Source organism: Pantherophis guttatus, chromosome 7 (assembly GCF_059756535.1).
Source record: "Pantherophis guttatus breed Tessera chromosome 7, ASM5975653v1, whole genome shotgun sequence".
Taxonomy (NCBI): Eukaryota; Metazoa; Chordata; class Lepidosauria; order Squamata; family Colubridae; genus Pantherophis; species Pantherophis guttatus.
In genome coordinates, this window is record NC_142069.1 from 67,008,582 (window position 1) to 67,033,160 (window position 24,579).

General features: G+C 37.8%; 1 protein-coding gene across 17 annotated transcripts in view; it reads right to left on the bottom strand.

Moving 5' to 3' along the window:
* The window catches only part of ANKRD26 (ankyrin repeat domain 26), a 93,234-nt gene that overhangs the window by 2,971 nt on the left and 65,684 nt on the right, over positions 1 to 24,579 (bottom strand). For 9 of the 17 annotated variants that reach the window (XM_087874187.1, XM_034431046.3, XM_087874186.1 and 6 more), the window contains 4 exons: positions 24,157 to 24,298; positions 21,215 to 21,505; positions 20,536 to 20,771; positions 18,286 to 18,532 (listed from right to left, as the gene is read on the bottom strand). In XM_087874187.1, the coding sequence (XP_087730313.1) occupies positions 18,286 to 18,532; positions 20,536 to 20,771; positions 21,215 to 21,505; positions 24,157 to 24,298 (916 nt within the window). Of the gene's footprint in view, positions 1 to 2,604; positions 2,727 to 7,436; positions 7,558 to 18,285; positions 18,533 to 20,535; positions 20,772 to 21,214; positions 21,506 to 24,156; positions 24,299 to 24,579 lie in introns of all 17 variants that reach the window. The other 8 variants (XR_015728998.1, XR_015728995.1, XR_009621263.2 and 5 more) reach the window with 6 other exon arrangements.

Below are 24,579 nucleotides of genomic sequence, written 5' to 3' on the forward strand. Positions count from 1 at the left end.
TTAGGTATTGAAAAGTCATCTGAATAGCAACTCATCTTTCTGGCCTATGTGGGGACTGAACAACCTTAGCACCAGATCTTCAAAGGAGTATCTTGTTTTTAAATGAGTCAATATGGAATCCACTACAATATCTTCCTACTGTTGGATGAAAACTAGTAAAGTTTTTCAGGTACTTAAGAATATAAACAGTGTCCGGCTGGATTGATCCATGGCCCATCTAATTCCACTATCTGTTCTCATAGTGGTGAATCAACTGCACAAGGAAATGCACTAGTCTGCCTGCAGATGGCCTTCAAAGATAATACTGGCATCAAAACTAATAGTCATTAGTCCGCCGATTTCCATGAATTGGTCCAATCTTTTATTGAAGCCAGATCTGCTAGTAGGCAGCACCACATCTCTTACTACTAGCACCACATTATCAGTGAATAAGACCAATAATGGGTTGAAGGAAGGTAAACTGCAGCCTAAGCTAGACAAGAGAAGGCAAATTAACTAATAGGAATTTGGTATATTGGATGCTGTTACTCTTTGAAAACTTACAATTTGGGTCCAAGATTACCCACAGAATCTTAAAAACTAAGAATGCACTTGCACAGCTAAGTTTACTGTGCCAGACATATCATTCTGAAGATGCTGAATCTGGTCATGATGAAACATGCCATAGTTATATCCTATATGGCCTTATTATGATATGCACCACTAAATAAGAATACTGGTTATGACTTAATAAAAGTGTGTTCAGACAAAGCTAAAGCTATATTCTCCTGCATTTGAATTTACCCAAATATTAAAAACACTTCTGTCTTGGCATCATTACAAATTATTGGGTTAATGTGAAATTTTGGAATACCAAGGTAACTTGCACTTTGTTTTATTTCTGACAATAGACAAATATATTTTTATTTAGGCAAATACTCTGTATTTAGAGAGGCAGTTTGTTGTAGTGCTTAACCTGAGAGACTGTGAGTTCTAGTCCCAACTGAGACACAAAGCCAGCTCAGTCACTAAAGGCCTCTCTCTCAGCCTAAGGAAGGAGGAAATGGTAAATCACTTCTGAAATCTTGCCAAAAAGCCTGCAGGGACCAGTCCAGATAGTCGCCAGCAGTCAACACTGATTCAAAGGCACAATTTTATTTATTTATCAATATAGATATTCTATATTTAAGCTGCTTTGTCTACTATGATGGGTTTTAATTAGGCACTAAGTTTTATTATTTTTAATTTATTATTAATAGTTGTTAATCACAAAGACAGACAATATATAACTCCAATAAATACTTTTCCTGGCTTTTTTTCAATTTATAATTTTGTTGATTTTTATTTATTTATTTGTATTTGTATATTATTTTTACAAATAATTCCAGATGGCAAACATCCAGCACACCTTCTCAGAAAGACTGTCCAGAAAGAGAAAGAAACCAACATTTTCAATCTAACTTAATGTTACCTACAATTCTGCTTCAGTTCTTAATAAATTTAGCTGCTCAGTCTTGTTTATTCAGTCATTATGCTTACCTCCTGAAATATATCTATAAAAGGAACTTTACAAATAATAATAATTTATTACATTTATATGCCACCGAATTCTCAGAAACTCTGAAGTATTTAGAAAGTCAAATAAAAATATTTATGACCCTTTATAGTTGTTTCTATGAGGACAGGGAGGACAGAACATAGCAGAGGAAGTATAGCAGACATGCTAATAGCGCTTAAATTTCTTTTAAAATTCCTTCCTAGAATTCTGATTTTGAGTCATTGCTTTCTGCTAATTTTTAAAAAATGCTTATCTAGAATGAAAATAAATTTAGAAAGTTGTAAATCTGGGAAAATTGCTATCTGTGCTTCAAGGGAGATAAGAGTGTAACTGCTTTCCCTGTAGATCAAGGGTGTCAAACTCGTGCCATCACACTGTCATCACGTAACATATTAAGACTTTTCCCCTCTTTGCTAAAATGGGGGTGGGCATGGCCAGCCCATGACGCATCTGGGCTGCAGGCCACGAGTTTGACACCCCTGCTGTAGATGGTCATGATTAAAATAATCCTTTCAGCTGCTGAATCATGAGACAAAGTCAAAAGTCATCTAATTGCTCTGTAATTCTTGAGTATGTATGGCATAGAAAACTGAACTATGCAAACAGCTGAAAGTCCAAGAAGGTTGAAGATGTCTGTGATATTTCTACAACAGATATGTTTCACTAAAATAAATTTAGTTTTGGTAAATTTGCATAGGAAACTAGCCATGCAAATTTATCAGGAATATAGTTCCATAGATCTCAATATTACAGCCATATTCTCAAATCATATTGATTTACAATTTAGATTACTGTGGAACTATGAATAAGGGAATTCCTAATTAGAAAGTTAATACTGAATTACTAAAATGACTAATTTTCAATTACTCTAAATATAGTAAAACACATTAAATACATTACATAAATATGTTGTAATGGGTTATTTATTATTATTTTACTCATACCTGTAATTTTTACTGTGTTATTTTCTTACAGTGTAATGTGCGGTATTTAACTAATCAGACACAGAACAATATAATAGCTCAGCAGAAGAAATTACATGGTATTCAACAATACTGACTACACACCTTGTTAAGTTTCTGGTTGCAGAGAAGAGAAGGGAGAATTAGATTTTTGATCAAGGAGCTGAAGAAGTAAAGAGCAAGCCATAAGTGTATGGTTTTTGATGACAGAAATGAAAGTGACTAATCTACAAAGGAGTATCAGAAAAGAGAAACGTTATGCGAAAAGAAATGGTAAACTACTTTGGAGGAGCCAATCATGCATACTTAATTAAGTCCATAATTCAATGTGACTTATTTCTAAATTAACATTTATTTAGTATATCATCTGTCTGCTCTACCTAGAAAGCTGACTTCACAAGACATTATTCATACTGGTCCTAATTAAAAGTAATAAGATATTAATCAAGATCATTGTTCTGATCATTGTTAACTATTTCAAACTTCAATGAGATTAAAACATGGCTAACCTCTTCTAGATCCTAGCTAGAATTTCTACCTAGAAATATGCAACAATAAACTTAACTCTAAAGTCTGAATATTTTAATATCTTTCAAATGGCAACAGTTCAGCAATAATTTGCTATAAATTGATACAAGGTTAAAGAGCTATGGAAAGAGGAAGAAACCAAAACTTTTTCTAAATTATTACTTAAATGGTATAAAAAGCAAAAGAACTTATATAAGTAGTACATAGTTTACAATATATTAATGTTTACGGTAGTTTTTCATTATTTATTAAAATCTGCATTCTGACAAAAATGTTATGGATAAATCAGGAAATGAAACCTATAAGGAAATCTGAAATATAATTTAGCATATAATCCTGAAGGTTCATATATAAATGTAAATGAAATCAATTAATCTAAAGTCTGCACCTCAATGTACTTAATGTACAGGCATACAGATTTATGCAGAAAGAAATTCTGCTATTTTTTAAAGAATCACCTAAACTAATCTTTTATGACTTTTCCTCTATGGACTGGATCCAGCTTTGCTGTAGTTGTATAGAGCTGGGTGTGGGAAGGAGGCGTTCATGCCTCTCCTCCCATAACAGTTTATTCTCTTGTGTGAAAATATCAAACTTGCTGACTAAATAGACAGAAACATCTGTGGTATAAATTTTATGACCCTTTATATTCTGGCCTGACCCCATTCAGCAGGGCCCTTTGATTTCTGTATAGTATTCTGTGGAACTGTCATGAGAAGTAGGCAGCAAAGTTGCAATTTATGATCCTAAATCACTGTCAAATTTGTTGCCCTTGAGGTTAGTGTTACAATGACTTTTTACAACCTACCAAAAACTTAACTGTAAAAGACAGACAAGAAATAAAAGTTAAAATAAGCAAAAAAAATAGTAAGAGAACACCTTTCTGATCTTGATGAATACAAATCACCAGGACCTGATGGATTACATCCCAGAGTTCTAAAGGAGCTGGCAGGTGTCATCTCAGAATCACTGTACCACATCTTTCAAAAATCCTGGAGCACCAGGGAAGTACCAGAGGATTGAAAAAGAGCTGATGTAGTTCCCAACTTCAAAAAAGGGGGAAAAAAACAACCCAGACCCAGGAAACTACAGACCAATCATCCTAACATCATCCTAATATACCTGGGAAGATACTGGAAAAGATTAAAAAAAAAAACAGATCTGCCAACATCTAGAAACAAGTAAAGTAATAACTAGAAGTCAGCAAGGGTTTGTTAAAAACAGATCATGCCAAACCAATCGTATTTTGTTCTTCAACATAATGACTAAATTAGCAGACCAGTGAAATACTGTGGACATAATATACTTAGACTCCAGCAAGACATTCGACAAAGTAGACCACAACCTACTTCTTGGTAAGCTAGAAAAAAGTGGCATAGATAGCATCACCATCAGATAGATTTTTAACTGGCTGACAAACGGTACTCAATGAGTAGTCTACGTCTACATGGAGGGAAGTAAGCAGTAGGGTACCACAAGATTCCGTCTTAGGCCTAGTCTCTTCAACATTTTCATAAACGACTTAAATGAGGGAATAGAAGGGGAATTTACCAAATCTGCAGATGATTCTAAGCTGGCAGGAATAGCCAACACTTTAGATGATAGGCTCAAGATCCAGTTGGATCTTGACAGACTTGAACACTGGGCCCTATCTAACAAAATGAAATTCAATGTAGAGAAAAGTAAAGTCTTACACTTAGGCAAGAAAAACCAAAAGTACACATAGACTGGGTGAAACCAGGCTTAATAGCAGTAACTGTGAGAGAGATTTTGGAGTCTTATTAGACAACCAATTAAATACGAGCCAACAATGTGCAGCAGCAGCCAAAAAAGCCAATACAATCGTAAGTTGCATTAACAGAGGGATACAATCAAAATCAATTGAGGTACTAATACCATTCTATAAAGCCTTAGTAAGACCACACCTAGAATGCATCCAGTTTTGGTCACCACCCTATAAAAAAGATGCTGAGACTCTAGAAAAAGTGAAGAGAGGAGCAAGCAAGATGATTAGGGGACTGGAGGCTAAAACATACAATGAATGGTTGCAAGTACTCAGCATGGCTAGTCTAGTGAAGAGAAGGACCAGGGGAGACATGATAGCAGTGTTCCAATATTTGAGGGGCTGCTATAGAGCTATTTTCCAAACACCTGAAGACCAGACAAGGAACAATGGATGGAAACTAATCAAGGAGAGATTCAAATAAGGAGAATTTTTCTGACAATGAGAATGATCAACCAATGGAACAGCTTGCCTTCAGAAGTTGTGGAAGCTTCATCACTGGAAGCTTTCAGTTTGTCAGAAATGGTGTAAAGCAGGGGTCCTCAAACTACGGCCCGCGGGCCGGGTATGGCCTGCACAGTGGTGGGATTCAGCCCCGCCCCCTGCCCTGCCCCCGCCCCACCACTCCCACCCACTCCTTGCATGGCTGGCTTTTCGGCCGAAGAGATTGTAGGAAAAAAAATGCCTTTAAAAGCCTCTGGCGATCCCAGCTGAGTTGCCTGATTGGCAGAGGCTTCTAAAAGCATTTTTTTCTGCAACCTCTTAAGGTTGTAGAAAAAATGCTTTTAAAAGTAAAAAAAAAAAAAAGTTGGCCATGCCCACCCATCGCGACCTGATGGTGCGGTAGGTGCACTGCCACCGCCGCCGCCCGGGCAGGACAGGAGAAAGAGAGATGAAGGAGAGAAAGGGGGGGGGGGAGAGAAAGAGATGGAGAGAAAGAGAGATGAAAGAGAGAAAGAAAGGGGGGGGGAGAAAGAAAGAGATGAGAGAGATGAAAGAGACACACAGAGATACCTGTTTAAAAGAAAATACTGGAAGCCACAAAATCTGGGTGGGAGTAAGTGATATGGAATTGGCAATGCCCACCCAGGTTTAAGGTTGCACTTACATGTATTTAAGGTTGAGTGTTTAAAGTTGCAGACCCCTGACCTACCCCATCCCATAGCTTCACCCTGCAGTAGCTCTGTAGGCCTGCGCCTGCCTCCCACCTGGGCAGTAGCGGCCTATCTAACCCGGTTGTATCACCTTGCTCTGCAGCTGGCCCGAACGCCCGCCTCGGACTGCCTCTGACCGCTCTAGTAGGTCATTTTTATTTAATTAATTTAATTAAGTGTTGCAATTGGCATAAATGATGATTGGTCAAAAGTGCGAGGACCTGTCAGAAATCACTTTTTTCAGCCCTCTGGGTAGTCCCTGTGCAGATGGACTACTCAGAGGGCTGAAAAAGTTATTTTTTACCGGTCCTCGCACTTATGACCAGTCCTTGCACTTACGACTGTCTTCACATTTTACGTTTTGCGCCCTATCTTGTCACCGTGGTGAAGAGAAGTAGTTGTGAAATGAGTGACAAAGTTGTTAAGAATGCTGCAACGGGCATAAATGTGAGGATGGTCATAAGTGTGAGGACCGGTCAAAAGTGCAACGACCAGTCAGAAATAACTTTTTTCAGCCCCCTGAGTAGTTCCTATGCACATAGCCACGCCCACCCAGTCACATGGCCAGCTAGCCACGCCCACCCAATCACATGGGGTCCCAGCCACACCCACCTAGCCAGTCCGCCCCCCCCAACAGTCTGAGGGACCCTGAAGTGGCCCCCTGTTCAAAAAGTTTGAGGACCCCTGGTGTAAAGTCTCCTGCTTGGGTGGGGGGTTGGACTAGATCACCTACAAGGTCCCTTCCAACCCTGTTATTCTAGCTTTGGAGCTGGTATTAAACTGTTTTACTAAATGCAATGGAAGCAAAACTGTTAATAATATAAAGCAAGCTCAGAATAGAACTTAGAAAAATGCTTCTTTTTCTTTCTGCCATCCTGTGAGTATATATATGGCAGAAATTTGGACAAGGTGATCTACAGAAATTTATTCTATCAAATGAACACATATGCAATTACAAAAATAACAGTGGATTTTTCCTATTTTCTTTCAACCTAAAAATCATGGTTACATATTAGTTTGATATTCCAGATTGGATGAAACAGAAAACTATGGCTATAGATGTTTTGATCTAATTATTTCCTAACTTAAAGAAGAAAGAATATTGCGTATGTTTATGAGAAAGGTTCACATAACTTGGTAAATTAAGGTACGGTTAGGTGAATACACTTGGTATTTACAGGGAAACAATTGTATTCAATTACTGAACACAATCTTTCTAATGGATCAGTTTTTAATTTGAGAATTACTATGTTCTGTTATATATATATGCCTCAATGCACTGAATCTCAAGGCACTTTAATGGCAGAAACTTGGGAACTTTACATTAAACTATCATTGTATTATTTTTAAGAATTTCTTTCAGCCAAAATTAATTTGGTAATAAGATGAATTCAGCAAACATGGATTTAACCCCCTTTTAAATATATATATATATATATATATGTAATGAAATTTTTAAAAAAATTACTAACCTACTTGCTTTTTCTCTCCCTCTTTACATGCCTTATTCTCATTCTGCCTCCTTCCACTTCCAGTTTCTTCCTCACTCATGTCTAGTTTTTCTTTACCTTCTCTGTCTCTCTTTACAGGTTTCTTTAAAACAAAGTAAGAAGCTTATCTATTTTGTCTATCCTAATAGCAAGTATTCTTTCCATCATCTACTTCTTTTGCATTATTTACTGTTTTCACGTTTTTCTTTATGTATATTCATTAGTGTTTGGCTCATTTGGGGTACCTTCCTTTTATGACAGATTGCTTACCTGTAATGAACACTGTCAAGGGATCAAATGACTTCACAAAACATATTGAATAGGTTTAGAACTTTACATCAGACAGTTAGATATTCCTCCATTGAGTATAGAAATCTATACTATGTATACACATCTCAATGCCTTCCTGTCCAAATTGTATAGAATGAAAATTAATATGTGACTACTTATTAGGTTATTAATATTTTTGAAGTTTGTTCCAAGTTAAAAGAAGAAAGAAAATGCTTTCCATAAAGTAATTCACTTGGCAGAATTACCATAAATAAGCAGTTGCTTGGTTATCTGAAGCAATATGCTACCCTTACCAAATTAAGATTTCATTGTACTGTTATTGGGATGGTTACTACCAAATACCTGGGGAAAAATATTGCTATATATCCTTATATAGCACTGTATCAGTCAAAGCAGCTTCTAAGAAAAACACCCATCACTGAAGCATACAAAAATGTCCTATTAAAGTAACATACATAGAATTGTGCTCCATTTTTCTTCATATCACCAAGATTAAATTGCCTCAATTTGAATGCAATAATTTGGTTCTGTGTACTTAAATAACAAGAATTAAGACCCACATCTGTAGCATTCAAATTACTTTATTGTATTCTGCCTATAATACAGGAATCTCCCCAGACTGCTTGATAAATAAAGTTCTATGGAGCTGGGGAAGGGGGGTGAGATCTGGATCTCTTGCAGCTGCACAACGATTCAAGGCAAATTCCCCACTTGAATCCTCCTCCGTGCTTGGCTGAGCATTTCCCAACACATTTTACTCATACCTTCTGCAGGACTATCTTCAGCCTGGTGAAAATGCTGCACAGAGGATTGAAGAGTAGAAAGTATCCCTACCTGATGAGCAGGGAAAGGGGAGGGGGATGCCTAAACAACAGTCCATTACATTTAAAGTCTTATGATTTTACATTCTATGTTGTATTTTGTGGGAAAGGAAGCTTTAAGAAGTAGCAGAAAAAATGCTCATATCAACCCAGTACCACATACCCAAATTTGAATCTATCATCATCGCCATTGTCTATCCATTTCAGGATGAAGGCTTGTTCCACATGTTTCCAATCAATACTGTGTGTGCTTTCTTTTACCAATTGGGCCCACAATACTTGCTGATATTGTCAATCCATCTTGTTTTAAGTCTTTTTCGTGGATGCATTTTAATCAAGTGGGATCCATTCTATGACTGCCTTGGTCCACCTGCCATCATCAGTTCTTCTTGCTATGTGATCAGCCTATTTCCATTTCAATTCTTTTACTCTCTTGATGATATTGTATACTTTTGTTTGTTCTCTAATCCATGTGAAGGTTTTTCTATCTTGTCTTGTTTTGCTGAACATATACCTTTCTATGGCTCTTTGCGCCACTTGTAGTTTTTGTACCGATTGTGAGGTTAGTGCCCATGTTTCACTGGCTGTATTGTGCAGCTCTTGTATGTGTCTTTGAAGCTGTTTTGGATCTTGTGAGAAGAGATCATCTGCAAATCTTTTTTTTTTTTTTTGAAGTAAGGAAGTTTATTAAAAACTTTAAGAGAATATATTATATACACACACAACAGTGACACATGGTGTCAACTTTGTCCAAACAGTTAAATTATATTTATTTCAACAATGGTTTAGCCAAATCCTGTACGACTGCAGAATTCAATGCTGGAAGGGTGCTAATCTTGGCATGCTTGCTGCTGGCATGTTTATTTTTGATAGTCATGTGCTTTATAAGGCCCCAGTTTACCAATATTACATTCTTTGCCATATGCTGCATCACAGGAATAAGAGTGTCTTCAGTATAATACATGTATTGTATTATACATGTATTATGTATTGTGAGGTTAGTGCCCATGTTTCACTGGTTGTATTGTGCAGCTCTTGTATGTGTCTTTGAAGCTGTTTTGGATCTTGTGAGAAGAGATCATCTGCAAATCTTAAGTGATTTAAATAGGTGCCATTGATTTTTATTCCATCTTTTGCCCAGTCTAGTTTGCGAATTTGATTCCAATCCAGTGTTTATAAAAACACTGCTGTATTGCTCTATTTTGTAGAAATATTCATTTTTAAAACTGATATAGTACTTTGACATTTAGAAGATTTATGCAAATTAAACAGCTAAAATGAAGAATATGTGCTTATGTAAAATAAAGAAAAAAAATCAAATTCACATTCTCTTTAATTTCTCATGGGTATTGAAGAATAAATATTTTCTTTTTATTTTTGCACCTTATCCTTCTTCCTCACTCGTCGTCGGGGCCAAGAGAAAGTAGGGGTGGCGTGGGGAAGCACTCTCCTCTCCCGGCTGAGCACTGAGCACAAAAGCCCAATGGGAGGTAGGGGTGTGTGTGGCTGGCTCAACAGAAGTGCACCATTGGCGAGTTGGATGCTGGAGAGGCCTGGCCCGGCTCTCACAGCTGTCCCGCTGTTTGGCACCTCCAGACGTGAGCTGCTGCCTTTGAACTGCACCGCACCTTTCAGGAAGCAGGGCAGCGATGGCTGGAGCCATGGGGGGGGAGGCAGCGGAGGCGTCAGGGCTGCTTCCCCCCCTCCTCAGCAAGCCAGGCATGGAGGAGTGCGGAGAGTTGCAGGCCAAGCGCTGGAGGGTCAGAAGGCACGTTCCCACGTCGCTCCAACATGCCAGTGCTTGCTCCACTGTCGCGAAGTGGGATTGAGTGGGGGGTAGGGAGCAGGGTAAAGGATAGGGGGGCTTCTAGGAGAAGCCTGGCTGGATTTCCTTTTGGCATGGGGCGGGGGGAAGACCCAATAAAAATCCAATTTCCCCCAAATAAATGGGAAAAATAAAGGCCCAGTGGTCAAGAGTCCCAAAAAGGGGGTGGGGTCTGTTTGTCAGAGGATCGGAGAGGAAATCAGATGAAATCTGGGTGAGAGGCTATTCAGAGAGGGATCTGCCTGGGTCTCTTCTTCCCTCCCCCTTAGATTCCCCCCTCCCGGCTTTCTTCCATAGCCTTGTTTTAAGGGGAGGGGGAAGCTAGATGGGACAATAGAAGCTAAAAGGCTGCGAGGGGGGTTAGGGTTTATTAAAGACGGGGATGGGGAAAAGATGCAATTCCTTTCCCAAGGACCCAGGGAAAGTGGAATAAAAATGTGTGTGTGTGTGTGTGTGTGTGTGTGTGTGTGTGTATAAGTAACCAGGATAGCTTCAGCCACAAACAACAGCTGCTGTTATGCAGCTTCTAAGCTACACAGCATTTTTAAATAAATACTAACAATAATGAACCATAACATGCAGGATTAAAGGAAGGAAGGTGAAATCAGAGGAGGGAGGGAGGAAGGATGTGATGGCCCTCCAGAGGCTATTGCACTACACTCCCTCATTCCTGAGTTGTGCTGTTAAAGAAATCCAGTGCCACCAGGGAGAAGTCAAGTTGTGAAAGAGTGATTAAAATTCCTCACAAAACCTCATTATTCAGGTTAAATTGCCATGTTGGCACTTTGTGATAAATAAGTGGGTTTTGGGTTACAGTTTGGTCACTCGGTCCCTAAAAAGTTTACCACCATTGGCTTAGAACAGCTGTCTCAGGAATTCTGGGAGTTGAAGTCCACAGGTTGTAAAAGAGCCACAATTGCCCACTCCTGGCTTAGAACATACTAAGCACAATAAAAAAAATTCCACAATGTAATAAAATGTTAAAAGCTGTATTATTATCTCTTCCATTTTTTGTTTAAATTATATTATGTGGCAAAAGTTCCATTCTTAAGGCACAAATTAGCTTATTTTAAATGTCAGCGGCAAAGTTTCATACCTTTATAAAGGTAATAACTGTGCTATAACAAAAAATAGAAAAAAATTCTACTTTACAGCCACTTAATTTACTGAACATCACATTGAAGTCATGCTTTAAAAGTAAGCAGACTTTTAGAGTAGTAATATATTTAATATATCTATCTCAAGTTTTCATCTTTAAATGATTATTAAACAGAATGTTCTCAATTCATAAAAGGTCTATGTGATTATCACATAGAATCGGAATTGCTTTATTTTGGTCTTCAGTATCTTTAATATCTTGATTAACAGGCAACATCATTCAGTTAGCAATTTCACTGCATCTGTCCAGTCTGCTCCAAAAGCCCCCAATTTAGAAATAAAGTTTGTTTTAGTATGTTGTATACTATTTTTGTATATTGGGTGAGGGGAGAGATGGGTCTAGGACCCATCTCCCACCTTTGGCCACACCTCCTTCACCCCCCGGCCTCAGCCCACTTACAACCATCTTCCCTCGTCCACTGGCCCTCCCCCAGCCATTCGCCCTGGCCAATGGGCCTCTGGCCCTCCACCCCATGCCCTTCGGCCCAGCCCATTTGCCGACACACTGTTTGTCCCAGGCCTTTCGCCACGCAGGGCAATTAGCTGCCACCCAATTGGGTGCGATGGGCGATAGGCAATTGGAGAGGCTGTGGGGCTATGGTGGAGGTGCAGCAGCCGAATGGCAGTGGCGCAAGGCTTCAAGCATGGGAGAAAGCAGATTCTGACATGGAGGGGGGACGCAGCAGCGGAACGCCAGTGGCGCATGGCTTCAGGCATGGGGGAAAGCAGCTTCTGGCATGGAGTGGGAGGTCAACTGCCCATTCGGTGTTGGGCAGGCAGAATCAGGTACAGGGTGGCGTGAGGCTGGAGTCCATGAGCAGGAAGGCTGGAGAGGAAGGTGGGAAAAGGAAAAAGAAGGCGCTGTTCCACAGGTTTTTTTTTTTAAAGCTGTCAGGGGCTCCAGGCAGACTGGACAACTGGCAGGCAGCGGTGGGGCTTCCCATTTTGACCTCTAAAGGGAGGGAGGGAGAGTGGAAAGAAAGAAAGGAAGAAAGGGAGGGAGGGGAGGGGAGGGAGATTGCATTGCGCCATGCCCCCCAACTCCCGTTCCCTGTCCCGTGGAAGGCTGCAAGAAGTTCCCATCTCAGCTTCTCTCATCTCTCTCATACTTTTCCTCCCCAATGTCACAGCCTGCCTCTATGTCTTCCCCCTCACTGTCCCTCTTGCAGCCTTTTGTGGTAATTAATTTTTCTTTTTTTCAGTCTATTTTCTTTTGGAAAAAACCCTACATGTCAAGATCTACTGCCAAGGTCCCACCCAGCACCCCAGAGATCCCTGTCGCCAGACACCATTGTTGTGGCTCCGTTACCTGAGCCTGTGTCATTGGCAGGAGAGGACTCCAAGAGTGAAGAAGAGGAGTTGGCAAGGCCTCCCTCTCCAGGACCCTCCTCTCTGGCAATGCCTTCGGTGTCCGTCGAAGGGCAAGAGATAGGGCCGGGGCCAAGCACGTCCACGCAGCCACAGATGGACAATGATGAGGGTAATGAGTCTTGGCTGGATCCATGCCAGCGTCGCAGAGATAAGCGCGTGCAACAGAAGAAAAGGCGTGCCCGAGATTAGGCTGAGTCACTGGACCACACCCCACAGGATATAAAAGGGAGTGTGGTGGCCAGTCAAACCTTGTGATGAACAAAGCTGAAAGCTTCCACGCCATTCTGCATTGCCGGACTTTTGCTATAAGACTTAGCTGGACTATCTCTGGACTTGATTAACTCCGTAATTATTGAGCTGTTTCTTTTGATGTATCAGAAGTTATCTCTCCTCTTTGTAAATAATAAACTCTTGGCAGGCAGCCACTAGGTTGTTGCCAAGTTCTGTTATCTTAAGGAAAAGGATTTTGCCAGCTGGTTTGGTCTTTAACTCTTGAACGTCTGTTGGTGTGTGTGCATGTGCTTGGGGACAGAACAACCATACCCAGGCCCTTAGCCATCTATCCTTCCTTCCTTGCTTGCTTCCTTTCCACTCTCCCTCCCTCTTTTGAGGGGTCAAAATGGAAAGGCCCCCGCCCACCACTGCCTGCTTGTTTTCTGCTCTGCCTGTAGCTGCTGTGAGGTTAAAAAAAAAAAAAGACCCTTTCCTTCCATTGCCTCTGATCATGGACTCCAGCCTCCCGCCCCACGCCACTCTGTAATTGATCCTGCCTGCCTGACACTGAACATGCAGTTGGCTTAAGATTTTCGGTTGAACTTCCGGTGCCTTCAGAAGCGAGATTTGCGACTTCTGCAGGTCTGTTCTGAGCTTTCCATGTTGGGGGCTTCATTTGAAGCCACAGCCATCCTGTATGGGTGGTGAAGCAAAGGGGGACCACCTTGCAGGTTGAGGGGAGCCGCATCTCCCTGACTTGGAAAACCCCCTCACCTGAAGACTAGGAGCAGAGATTAAAATGGCTGCCATGAAGCCGGGGAACAGCCAGAAACCATAGGTTTGTGCATGAGCAGAGAAACAGTGAATGGTGTGTTGTCTGGGTAAGAAAAGATTTACAGCTGAAGCCGGACCTCCCAAAAATTTAAGGGGAATATCATTTAGAACAATTTGTTACAGCGGCATGTAACTATTGTGAAAAAGCATATTGGAAATTTAAAGAAGTAAATATTTGTTTAAAAAGAAAATTAAGTTGGAAATGGAATCCCCAAAACAAAAGGCGTGATATTAAGAAGGCATATTAAGATGCTGGAACTATGAACCTACCTTTTCTTCAAATAATTTGCCATAAATAACGGAGTTATAAGTTAAACTAAGCAAGAGAAATAAATTGGACTTGTCAGAATAAAAGCAGAGTGGCAGCAGTCAAAATAAAAGCAGAGAGGCAGCAGAGTAAGTAAAGAGCGCCATCTGCTGATGACAGTGAATTTTTGCAACTTGAGAGTAAATATTGAAATGAATAACTGTTGAACTATATTTACCTTCTAACCACTGGAGACTGAAAAAGAATTTGTGTCTGGGAACCCCTAAATACTATTGGATATACAAAAACGACTTGAGGAGTGGAGGATCCCTGAAGTAACTAACTGATTTGATTGAACATTGATGAGACATTTAAATTTGACTTGGAGGTTTGATTTCTGAACTGATGATAGTGGAGACTCAAACGGAATGAAGTTAATGATTCAAAACATTAAGGACATTAAAGACCTTATTCTGGAACTACACAAGGACATAGTGGAAATATTTGGGGAGACACAATTAAAATTAATAAGAATTGAGGAATTAAGACGGGGAAACATTTAAAAAGATTTTAAAAAGAAATGGGACGAACGGGAAGAGGTTTGGAGGGAAACGATAGGATTTAGAGCAGAAAGCTTTCAAATTAAACAGTGGGAAAAGACAGGGCAAGGAGAAAAAATTAAATTATGGATTCAGAATCTAAAATTTGAAGTAGATGGAATAAAAGACTTAAGAGGAAAACGGGGAGACAAGTAAAAAAAAGGTAGGATTAAAGGATAGGATGTGGATAAGAGATAATGGGGAGAAAAAGTTATAGATATGTCATGATTATATGTTAATAATTTTATTAATATTAGAATGATATACTGTAGGCTGGACAATTAGTTGGTATTTAATACAAATAAATATTAGGATAAACATTACCACAAATAGATATGAAACTGGAAAAATATGAATGAGAATTCATTATTAATTGGAAACGAGAGGTTGAATGATGGTATTATTAAAAGTGTATAAAATATGACTTGCGTAGGTAATGTGAAAGTAGATATATTTATGTGTATTAACAAACTTTAAAATATACAGAGCGGAAGAGTTAAATAATGGGAATATGAATAACAAAACAGAGTATCATGTCCTTGAATATAATAATGTGGAGGGGGAAAAATATTAGTGGAAGTTTAGAATGGAAGGGTATAAAGCAATGTGTCACAAAGTCAAATAAGTTAGGAAAAGAAAGATGAAAAACAGACACAAAGAATGAAAATGGTGGTAAGCTTGAAATGTTAGGATGTAAGAAACTGGTATTCAGATGGTATGCTGTTTGATCAATGAAGTGATGTTAGTATTAAAAGAATAATATTGTAGTTGCATATATATATATGATTAGAATGATGTGTGTAAAATTATTAACATGAACATTAATCAATATTATATTATAATTATGATTGTTATTATTATCAATAACACATGTTTAAGTGATTAAGTCCGTTTCCTTTATTTTTGAATGTAACTTTAAGAAATATAGTTATAGTTGAAAGAGATATTAATTGGAAAATACACCATATCCTGTAGGTATTGGGAATATTATATACAACAATGAAAAGAGAGAGGGAAATGGAGTGGAGTGGAAGGGAGTAGGAGAGGAGGGAAGAAAAAGTAAGGGTAGAGAGGGGAAAGGAGAGAGGGAAGTGGAGGGGAGAAGAAGAGTAGAAAGGGAAGGAGAGGGAAGTGGAGAAGAGAGAGGGGAAATAGAGAGGGGAAAGGAGAAGGAGAGAGGGAAGTAGAGGGAAAAAGAGAAGGGAAATAGAGAGAAAGAGAGGGGAGAAGAGAAGCGAGGGAGGAGAAAGAAGAGGAAAGGAGATGGATTGTTGTTGTAAAATTGGGTGAAATATGGTATACAGGAGAAAAGAAAACAGATGGGCAATTTTATATTTTTTCTACTTGAGGGTTATACTATTGAAATTATAACGAAAGATAATATGCTGTATGTTAAAGCATATTGATTTAGATGTTATTGCATACTTGTTAATATTTATATGAAAATAAAAATTTTGTGTAAAAGATGGGGGAAATAATATGGAATAAGGAAAATAAAATGTAATAATTATGAAAATGTTTATCTGTATTGAAATGTATGATACTCAAATACCACACCATCCACATAATGATATGTATAAATTTTTTAAAAATAAAAACTTGATGGAGGAACATGCAGTTGGCTTCCCGGTCCATGCCAGAAGGTGCTTTCCCCTGTGCCTGAAGCAGTGTGCCACTGCCATTCAGCTGCCGCACCCTCCCATGCCACAAGCTGCTTCCCCCCGCAACTGAAGCCGTGCGCAACTACATTCAGCTGTTGCACACCATGCCAGAAGTTGCTTTCCCCCGTGCCTGAAGCCATGCATCACTGTCATTCAGCTGCTGTACCTCCCCCATAGCCCCAGCAATAGCCTATTGCACACTGGCAGCCAGAAGCATCATGGCTTCTGCCTGGCACCCAATTGGGTGGTGGCTAATTGTCCCATGTGGCCAAAGGCAAGACAAAGACAAATGATGTGTTGGCGAATGGGCCAGGCTGAAGGGCACGGGGGTGGAGGGCCAGAGGCCCATTGCCCAGGACGAATGACAGTGGAGGAGGAAAGCAGGCTGTAAATGGGCTGAGGCAGGAGACTGGAGGCAAAGGAGGCGTAGCCAAGGGTGAGAGCCTGAAGGTCCCATTCTGGGGAGAGGTAGAGCAGAGAAGGGTAATTAATTCAGCAGTCACATTAAGCTATATGTGCTTTGGAGAGGATTTTGTGAGTTCATAAGACATAAACTAATTCAGACTTACATGAAGTAACTTGAGAAGACTGCAGAAAACAACTTGCAAAAGCCATTATCATCATCATCATTATTATTATTATTACCATTATTATTTAATTTCAAAGTATCATGGTAAGAAAGATCAGTACTTTATTTAGGGTGTCTCTGATTAGAATGCTTTTGGGGGAAATGTTGGTCTTTATAAAATGCTTTGTGTTGCTTTCTGCTATTAATTCTATTTTAACCAAACAGTAATATCTAAAAAACACCATGGGAATGAAAAAGCTGTGATTTGCATACAATTCCCTTATTCCCTTACTTTTCAACCGCTCCTTATTCAACTTCCCAGTTCTTTTTATGCTATCTTTCCTTTTTTCTTGAACTCCCATTAATTTTACATTCAGATCCCTTTATAGACTTATTATCTCTACTTCCTTTTCTTCCCCTTTCATTTTGGATTAATATGTTCACTACTGAACTTGTTGTAAGAAGTTTCAAAATTCATTATATGTTGGCAATTTATTATACACTTCACTATTTTGTTTCATTGTTCCTTTCTTGTTATTAAATGAAGTGTTAAATTACAGTACACCTTATTACCAGTTTATAGTGATAGCAAACTAATGGAGAGAATTAAAGACGTTGCTGCTATCATCATCATCATCATTATCAAAGTACAATTGTAGAACTGTAAAACGCCTCTCCCTATCTGCCCATCCCAACACAAGGAATAGGGCAGCACATTCCAGGTCCTGTTTCTTAAGCATTGCCATCTTGGAGTCTTTGGAAGTATACCTTTTGTGCTGAAACCTCTGCCCTATGTTATGCCTTTTCCACTGAGAACCGACAGGTCCCATGCCTTCTGTCTTACTTTACTTTCTTGCAGCTACTCCAGCTATTTGTAAATTCTGCATAACAGTCTCTAAAGATGGGACGAGTATCATGTTTCTAAAATTTGCCACACATTTAACTGATAAACCACAAAACAATCAAATTTGACTTTTAAATAATATTCAAAATTTCAATCAATATTTTAAGCATTCCATAGAGCCTATCTATGCATAATTTTATAGTTAAACTTCCATAAAAGAACAATAGAAATTAAGATGTTAAGTATTTGGGGGTTTCATTGTTTTTCTTAGAAAAATGCTATGCCTAAAACAAGATAAGGAGTTAAAGATTGTTTGCAAAATGAAATAACTTTTCACTTAAATATAACCTAAAGTTAGAACAGAAATTACAGCTTAAAATGACATTCACAATTACTAACCTTTGCTAAGTAAGCTTCCACTCTGTTTTTTGAGGCTAATGCAGTTCCATTTGTGTTCAGGAATCCTCCTCCAAGGTTAAGAGATTTATTTAATGCTAAATTGTTGCCAAGATTTCCCATCTGAACTGTTTCCAGGACAGGACTTGAAGAAAGGCTTCCACTTATAAAGCTGTTGGCAAGTAAAGACTTGTTTTTGTGACGCTCATGATAGAGTTGAGTATTGGCTTCTGCTAATTTCGCATTAGCTCTGCAAAAGGTTTGGAACAAATCAACAGTTAAACAAGATATCATCTTAGAATAATGATGCACTTAATTGCATAAAAAAGTCAGAACTCCAGGTAAAATGTAATGTATCTCTAACCTGTTCCAGAAATATATCTATGCAGAGCCTTAACCAGTCTAAATAGAGACCTCATTATTATGTTCCAAGTTCTGGAATGGTCATTAAAAATCAACACTTGTTTTTTTCTCTATTGTCCTGACAGTTTTCTCTATCCTCCTGTGCTAAAATAAGCTATATGTCCAGGCACAGTTAGCACCCTGTAATAATTAGAATCTTAGTTGGGAGTGGGTGAGGATTCTGGAAAGCAGAATATGAAGTCTTTCTTTTCCTTGATTTAAAACCTCGGTATAAATTATTGGGGTCCTTAGAATAATTGGATCGGACAGATCCAAAAAGACTGGGGTTGGGCCAGGATTTGGTAAACATGCTTAAAAGCATCCTTAACTATAAAAGCTTACTTAGGCTATCACTCTCTGTGACTTTAGAGCATCACTCTCACACAGCTCAATCTATCTCAAAATGGTGGAGAAAAAAAAACAGAGAGAGTGCTATGTACATTGCCTTTTTGGGTTCCTGAAGAAAAGGCAGGATACATATCTAAAAAAATATATCAATAAAACACAAGGAGAGACATTTTATTCTTAATGGAATGTATCTCCTGCCATAAAATATTAGTCAATACCTATTGGGAGTCCTTAACATAGTAATTGTTTTTCTTTCTATTTTTTTCTTTTTCAATTAATGTTCAATTTTTCAATGTCAATATTCCATTTAATTTGCAAAATAAAATACTCTTTCGCATACCTGTACAAATTTTAAGTATGCAATAATCAATAATTTATGTAATGGTAAAAAAAGCATATGGATGTTATAGTTTTCCTAACAAGCTAGTTTTCCAAGTTTGGCATTAGAAACGATACATTTAGACCTTTCAGGTGGAAAGGGAAATAAGGTTAGCAGAAGATTGCTAAGCTTGGGAGGGTGGGGTGATATAATTTATACTAAATTAAACCTAACCATCACTTTATAAGATAGATGAAATCTATTTACCTTTCTCTCATTCACAGCAAGAAAGCAGCAAGATTCTGTTCATTTCATACATTAATTAGGATTAGATAAAATACCTTCTCTCCAATTCTATCAACCCCTTCTCTCTCGAAGCTGACAGGAGTCTAAAAGAATCACCCTTGTTTTGGAGAAAACACTACATCTGAAAGATAGAAGCCTGACAGAGTGCATCTCCCAGGCCTAACCAAGTATGAGGGTAAAATCTATTTGAACAATGATAAAATATTAGGGACTTATTTAGCCAATATCCCACTTCCATTTTCTTTTATATTTCTACAAGCTAAACCCCTGAATATTTAAGTCTTCATCATATATTTCAAAAAGAACTTTATTTGCAGAACTATATTCTCAGATTACAAACAGAAGTATAAACAGAAAGGTTATTTTCCTAATGTATTTAACTAATCTGAAGAAATATTTTCTGCTTTATAGTAAATGTGGTATAGTATATATATGTATATATATGTATGTATGTATGTGTATGTATATATATATATATATATATATATATATATATGAAAAGAGAGAGAGAGCATAGTATATAGTAAATGTTATTAAATATTAAATTAAATATTATATTTAATATTATTTATTCTATGTTAATATTAGTTTTAATATTTTATTTTTAATGTCCAATGTTATAGTTGTTTTATTCTGTTATTTATGGTATTGTAAGCCATCCAGAATTGCTTAGTAGTAAGATGGATGGCATACAGATTTACTAAATAAATACATGTTGTATCTTTCAAACGATTGAACAGAATATTTTGCAGTAACCAGGTATCGGCTATCATAGTGAGATTACAAAACTAAAATTTTCTTTTCATATTGACATTATCCAATCTGAAATAAATAAGAAAAAATACAACTTTACAAGAATTGAAACATATTTTACTTACCTATCCAATTTGCTCCCCAAAGATTTCCGTATTTTTAGTTCTTCTGAATACAATCCTTTATATCTTTCCAATTCTGTATGTGTAGATTCTTTTTGTAATATGCTATCTTGATGGCTGTTTTTAAATTTGGCCAACTCTGATTCTAATTCTTTAATTCTGTTCTCCAATTGATTTCTCAAAGAAGCATTACTAGTAGCTCTTATCTGTTCCAAAGTTTCTTGAGAAGCAGCCTGTGTCTAATTCACAAAATGTATAATTTAGAAGAAAAGTCCTTGCTGTACACCCAAATCTTAATTATACAATTAACTGAGAATATATTCTCAGTTGTTATATATATTCTCATAATCTGAATGTAGCAACCTGATGAAATCAAAATGTTAAGCAATTTTGTCAACAAAATAATTTACAATTAATATTTGTCAATTATTTAAAGGAGCCAGTTTGGTCTAATGACTAAGGCACCAAGCTAGAACCCAGGGGACTGTGAATTATAATCCTGTCTTAGATGTGTAAAAACCAGCTGGGTGATTTTGGGCCAGTGATTCTCTCTCAGCCCAAACCTCCTCACAGATTTGTGATTGTGGGAAAAATAGGAGGAAGAAGGAATAGCATATGTTTTCTGTCTTGAATTAGTGATAAAATAAAAATAATAAAGATCGGAAATAAGTAAGTAAGTTACCTGCAAAAAGAAATTGACTTCTTCCAATTTTTGTCTTATCTCTTGTTTAGCTCGTTCTTCGATCTCTCTTTTGTATTGTTCCACTTGGCTGAGATCTATTAAGTTACCCTGTACTTGGCGTTTGAGGTTAGCTACCTCTTCTTCTAGTTGCAATTTGCTTTTTTCTAATTTTTCATGATTCTTATGGAATAACTTCATAGATGCTAATTGTTCACGTAGTTCACAATTGGTAGATTCCAGTTGGGTACTTCTTGTTGACTCAACCTCCAAATGGCGAGAAAGTTCATCAACCTGAACAAGCAAGTAACACTTAAAGAAAAAGACTACCAGCTTTTCAAAATATAGGTAATCCCCCAGATACGAGGGTTCCTTCAGTGAATTTTCACCAGAACGAATGTATTCAGAAATTCAAAACTGCGATCAAAAACAGGCCTCTGTAGCCATGTGACTTGGATTCAGTCACAGCTGCAACAGACACCATTTTTAACTCTGTGTCTTGCCTGGCCTATTCGGGCTTACAACTCAATTTCTGAAAGCCGGCAGGTTTTTTTTTTTTTGTCCTTGGTCACATGGCCAAACAAGATCCCGTGTCTTTGCAGTCCGCCCAGCCCCCAGGTTTTTGTTTTTTTGATGCTGCACGGAAGGTCCGCTGCTGCCTGGGCTTGAGAACTGTACTGTAGTGCTAGAATTGCTTCTGTAAGTATTTTAAAATATTCTTTTTTGTTACTCTGTAGTAACAAAAACTGCTCTGCTTCTTTTTAAGTACTGTACTCTACTTTGCAAACTACAGTATTGTTTGTAAGTACAGTTCTTTGTAAAGATAGTTTGTTTGCATTTGCTTTAAAACTGCTTGTAGAAATATCTACACAAAGCATTCTATAATGTTGTGTGCTGTATCTCTTCTCTAAACCCCTCCTGCGCGAGCTGCACTGGCTCCCAGTGGTCTTCCGGGTGCGATTCAAGGTGTTGGTTACCACCTTTAAAGCGCTCCATGGCATAGGACCCGGGTACCTTCGAGACCGTCTTCTGCCACCAATAGCCTCCTACAGGCCAGTCCGCTCCCACAGAGAGTGTCTCCTCAGGGTGCCATCGGCCAAGTTATGTCGGCTGGCGACACCCAGGGGGAGGGCCTTCTCTGTGGGAGCCCCAGCCCTGTGGAATGAACTGCCCCCGGAAATTCGTAAGATTTCTGACCTCCGGATATTTCGCTGCGCACTCAAGACCCTATTGTTCCGCCAGGCTGGGTTAGCAATATAATTTTAAATTGGATGTTTTAAATTTTTGGGGTTTTAAATTAAGCCAAATTTATTTAATATTTTTAAATTATTTTAAATTGATGTTTATTCTGTTTTTAATTAGGCTGTATACCGCCCTGAGTCCTTCGGGAGAAGGGTGGTATAGAAATAAAATTATTATTATTATTATTATTATTATTATTATTATTATTATTATTATTATTATTATTATTATTATTAAACTGCTGATTTTCAAATTTGCAAGCTACTTATATGAGTTTTCAGATTTTGCCTAGAGGCTTGTGCTGATTAGGACAGTGGTTTTTTTTTTAAAAGAGGTTTTAAATCTAAATTGCCTCCAGAAGTTGTGGGTGCCCCATCACTGGAGGCTTTTAAGAAGAGACTGGATAAGGCATTTATCAGAAATACTCTTGTGAGAGCAGTAGGTTGGACTAGATGACCTCAAGGTCCCTTCCATCTCTGTTACTATTGCAAGCGGAGTTCTGTAAAACCCCTCCTCCATCTCCCGCTGGCTAGAGACTGTTAAGCTAAGAGGCAGGTCGTGTTTTTTTTAAGCAACTGCAGTGGAAAGTTCTGTAAATTACTGCCCCACCCCAATTCTGGGCAGCTGTCTGAAGATGCTTCAGCAAATGGGTTTTTTTGTAAACTTGAAACGGAGCTGCTTGGAGGCAATTTAGTTCCTCCTTCGGCAGTACCGGAAACAGCTGATCAGTGGAGGCAGAAACAGCTGATTGGTGGCAGGCTGGAAGTAAGTCAGATCTTCATTTATTTAACAAGCCATTTGATTCAATTAATGAATTTAATTTTAAAAATTTGTAAAATTGGTCTGATACATTTGGTAAATTTTTTGACTTATGAACCTAATGGGCAGGCTCCATTAGGTCCATTAGAGAGGTAACAGCTAAGTGGACCAAAAACATTTTAACTAATACTTTATTTATTAAATTCATATGTCTCCTCCCCTCACCAATAAGGTGACTCAAGCAGCATATAAATTTAATAAATTTTATATTAAGTTTTAGTCAATATATTCTATGTTCAAATGATTTAAAACAATAAAAAAAATTGAAATGGGAAACTAATATAAAAGTGCAGAGACTTGTACAAACAGGAGTCAACACTGATTCAAAGGCACAAAATATACAGATAAATAATAATAATAATAATAATAATAATAATAATAATAATAATAATAATAATTTATATTTCTATACCGCCTTTCTCCCGTAGGACTCAAGGCGGTATACAGTCAAGAAAAATAAATACCCCTATCTCAGGTTTCTGGGTACTTTTATAGTTTTTATAATTTTAAACATTATATAAAGCAGCCAATTGCGCATCGAATGAAAGTCTAAAAAAGGCAGCCCAAATCACCATTACCCACTTAAATGAAAGATTTGTTTCATTATGAAGGCCAACAAGAAAGGGAACCAGTTGTTCAAAAGTCTTGAGACTCCCATGGAAAGAGACTGCTCCCAGGTCCAAACCTAAACAGCATTTCACAAAAGAAGCAATTTAAAGAGGAAAGTCAAATAACCCAGTTTCCCACTGTACTGTTTTATTTATAGATGATGAGTAGTACTCTGAATTGGGCTTGGCGCTTATCGTTCACTAGTACAAGGACCATGTAAGTGTTATCATGGAAAAGTGAAATTTAAATAAATTAAAGTAATAGCTGATACATACCCTTTTTCTTAATTTTCCAACTTCATTGTCGATTTCCGAATATTTATTCTTTATTTCTCCATGTAAGCTGATTTGAGATGAACTTTCTCCACTCTCATAACCTTTTAACTTCTTTTTGGTTATTTTTAGAACTTTTTTTATACTGCAAAAAAAAAAAAAAAATAATTACTGCAATTGTTTAAAGTATACTATAGATGTTATTTTTGCTGCACAATTCTACCAGGCTGAATGAGTGGAAAGAATTTGAAAAATAATGATTTGCTATTTCTTAGAACTTGTTCATTACTCTACAAATAGCAATTTTAAAATGACCAAAATTTCAATTTAACATTGTTTTTCTGATACTATAGATGCATGAATTAATTAATAATTCACATAATAGTTTGCACTGCTAAAGCATACAATGTTATCTTCATGTTTCTA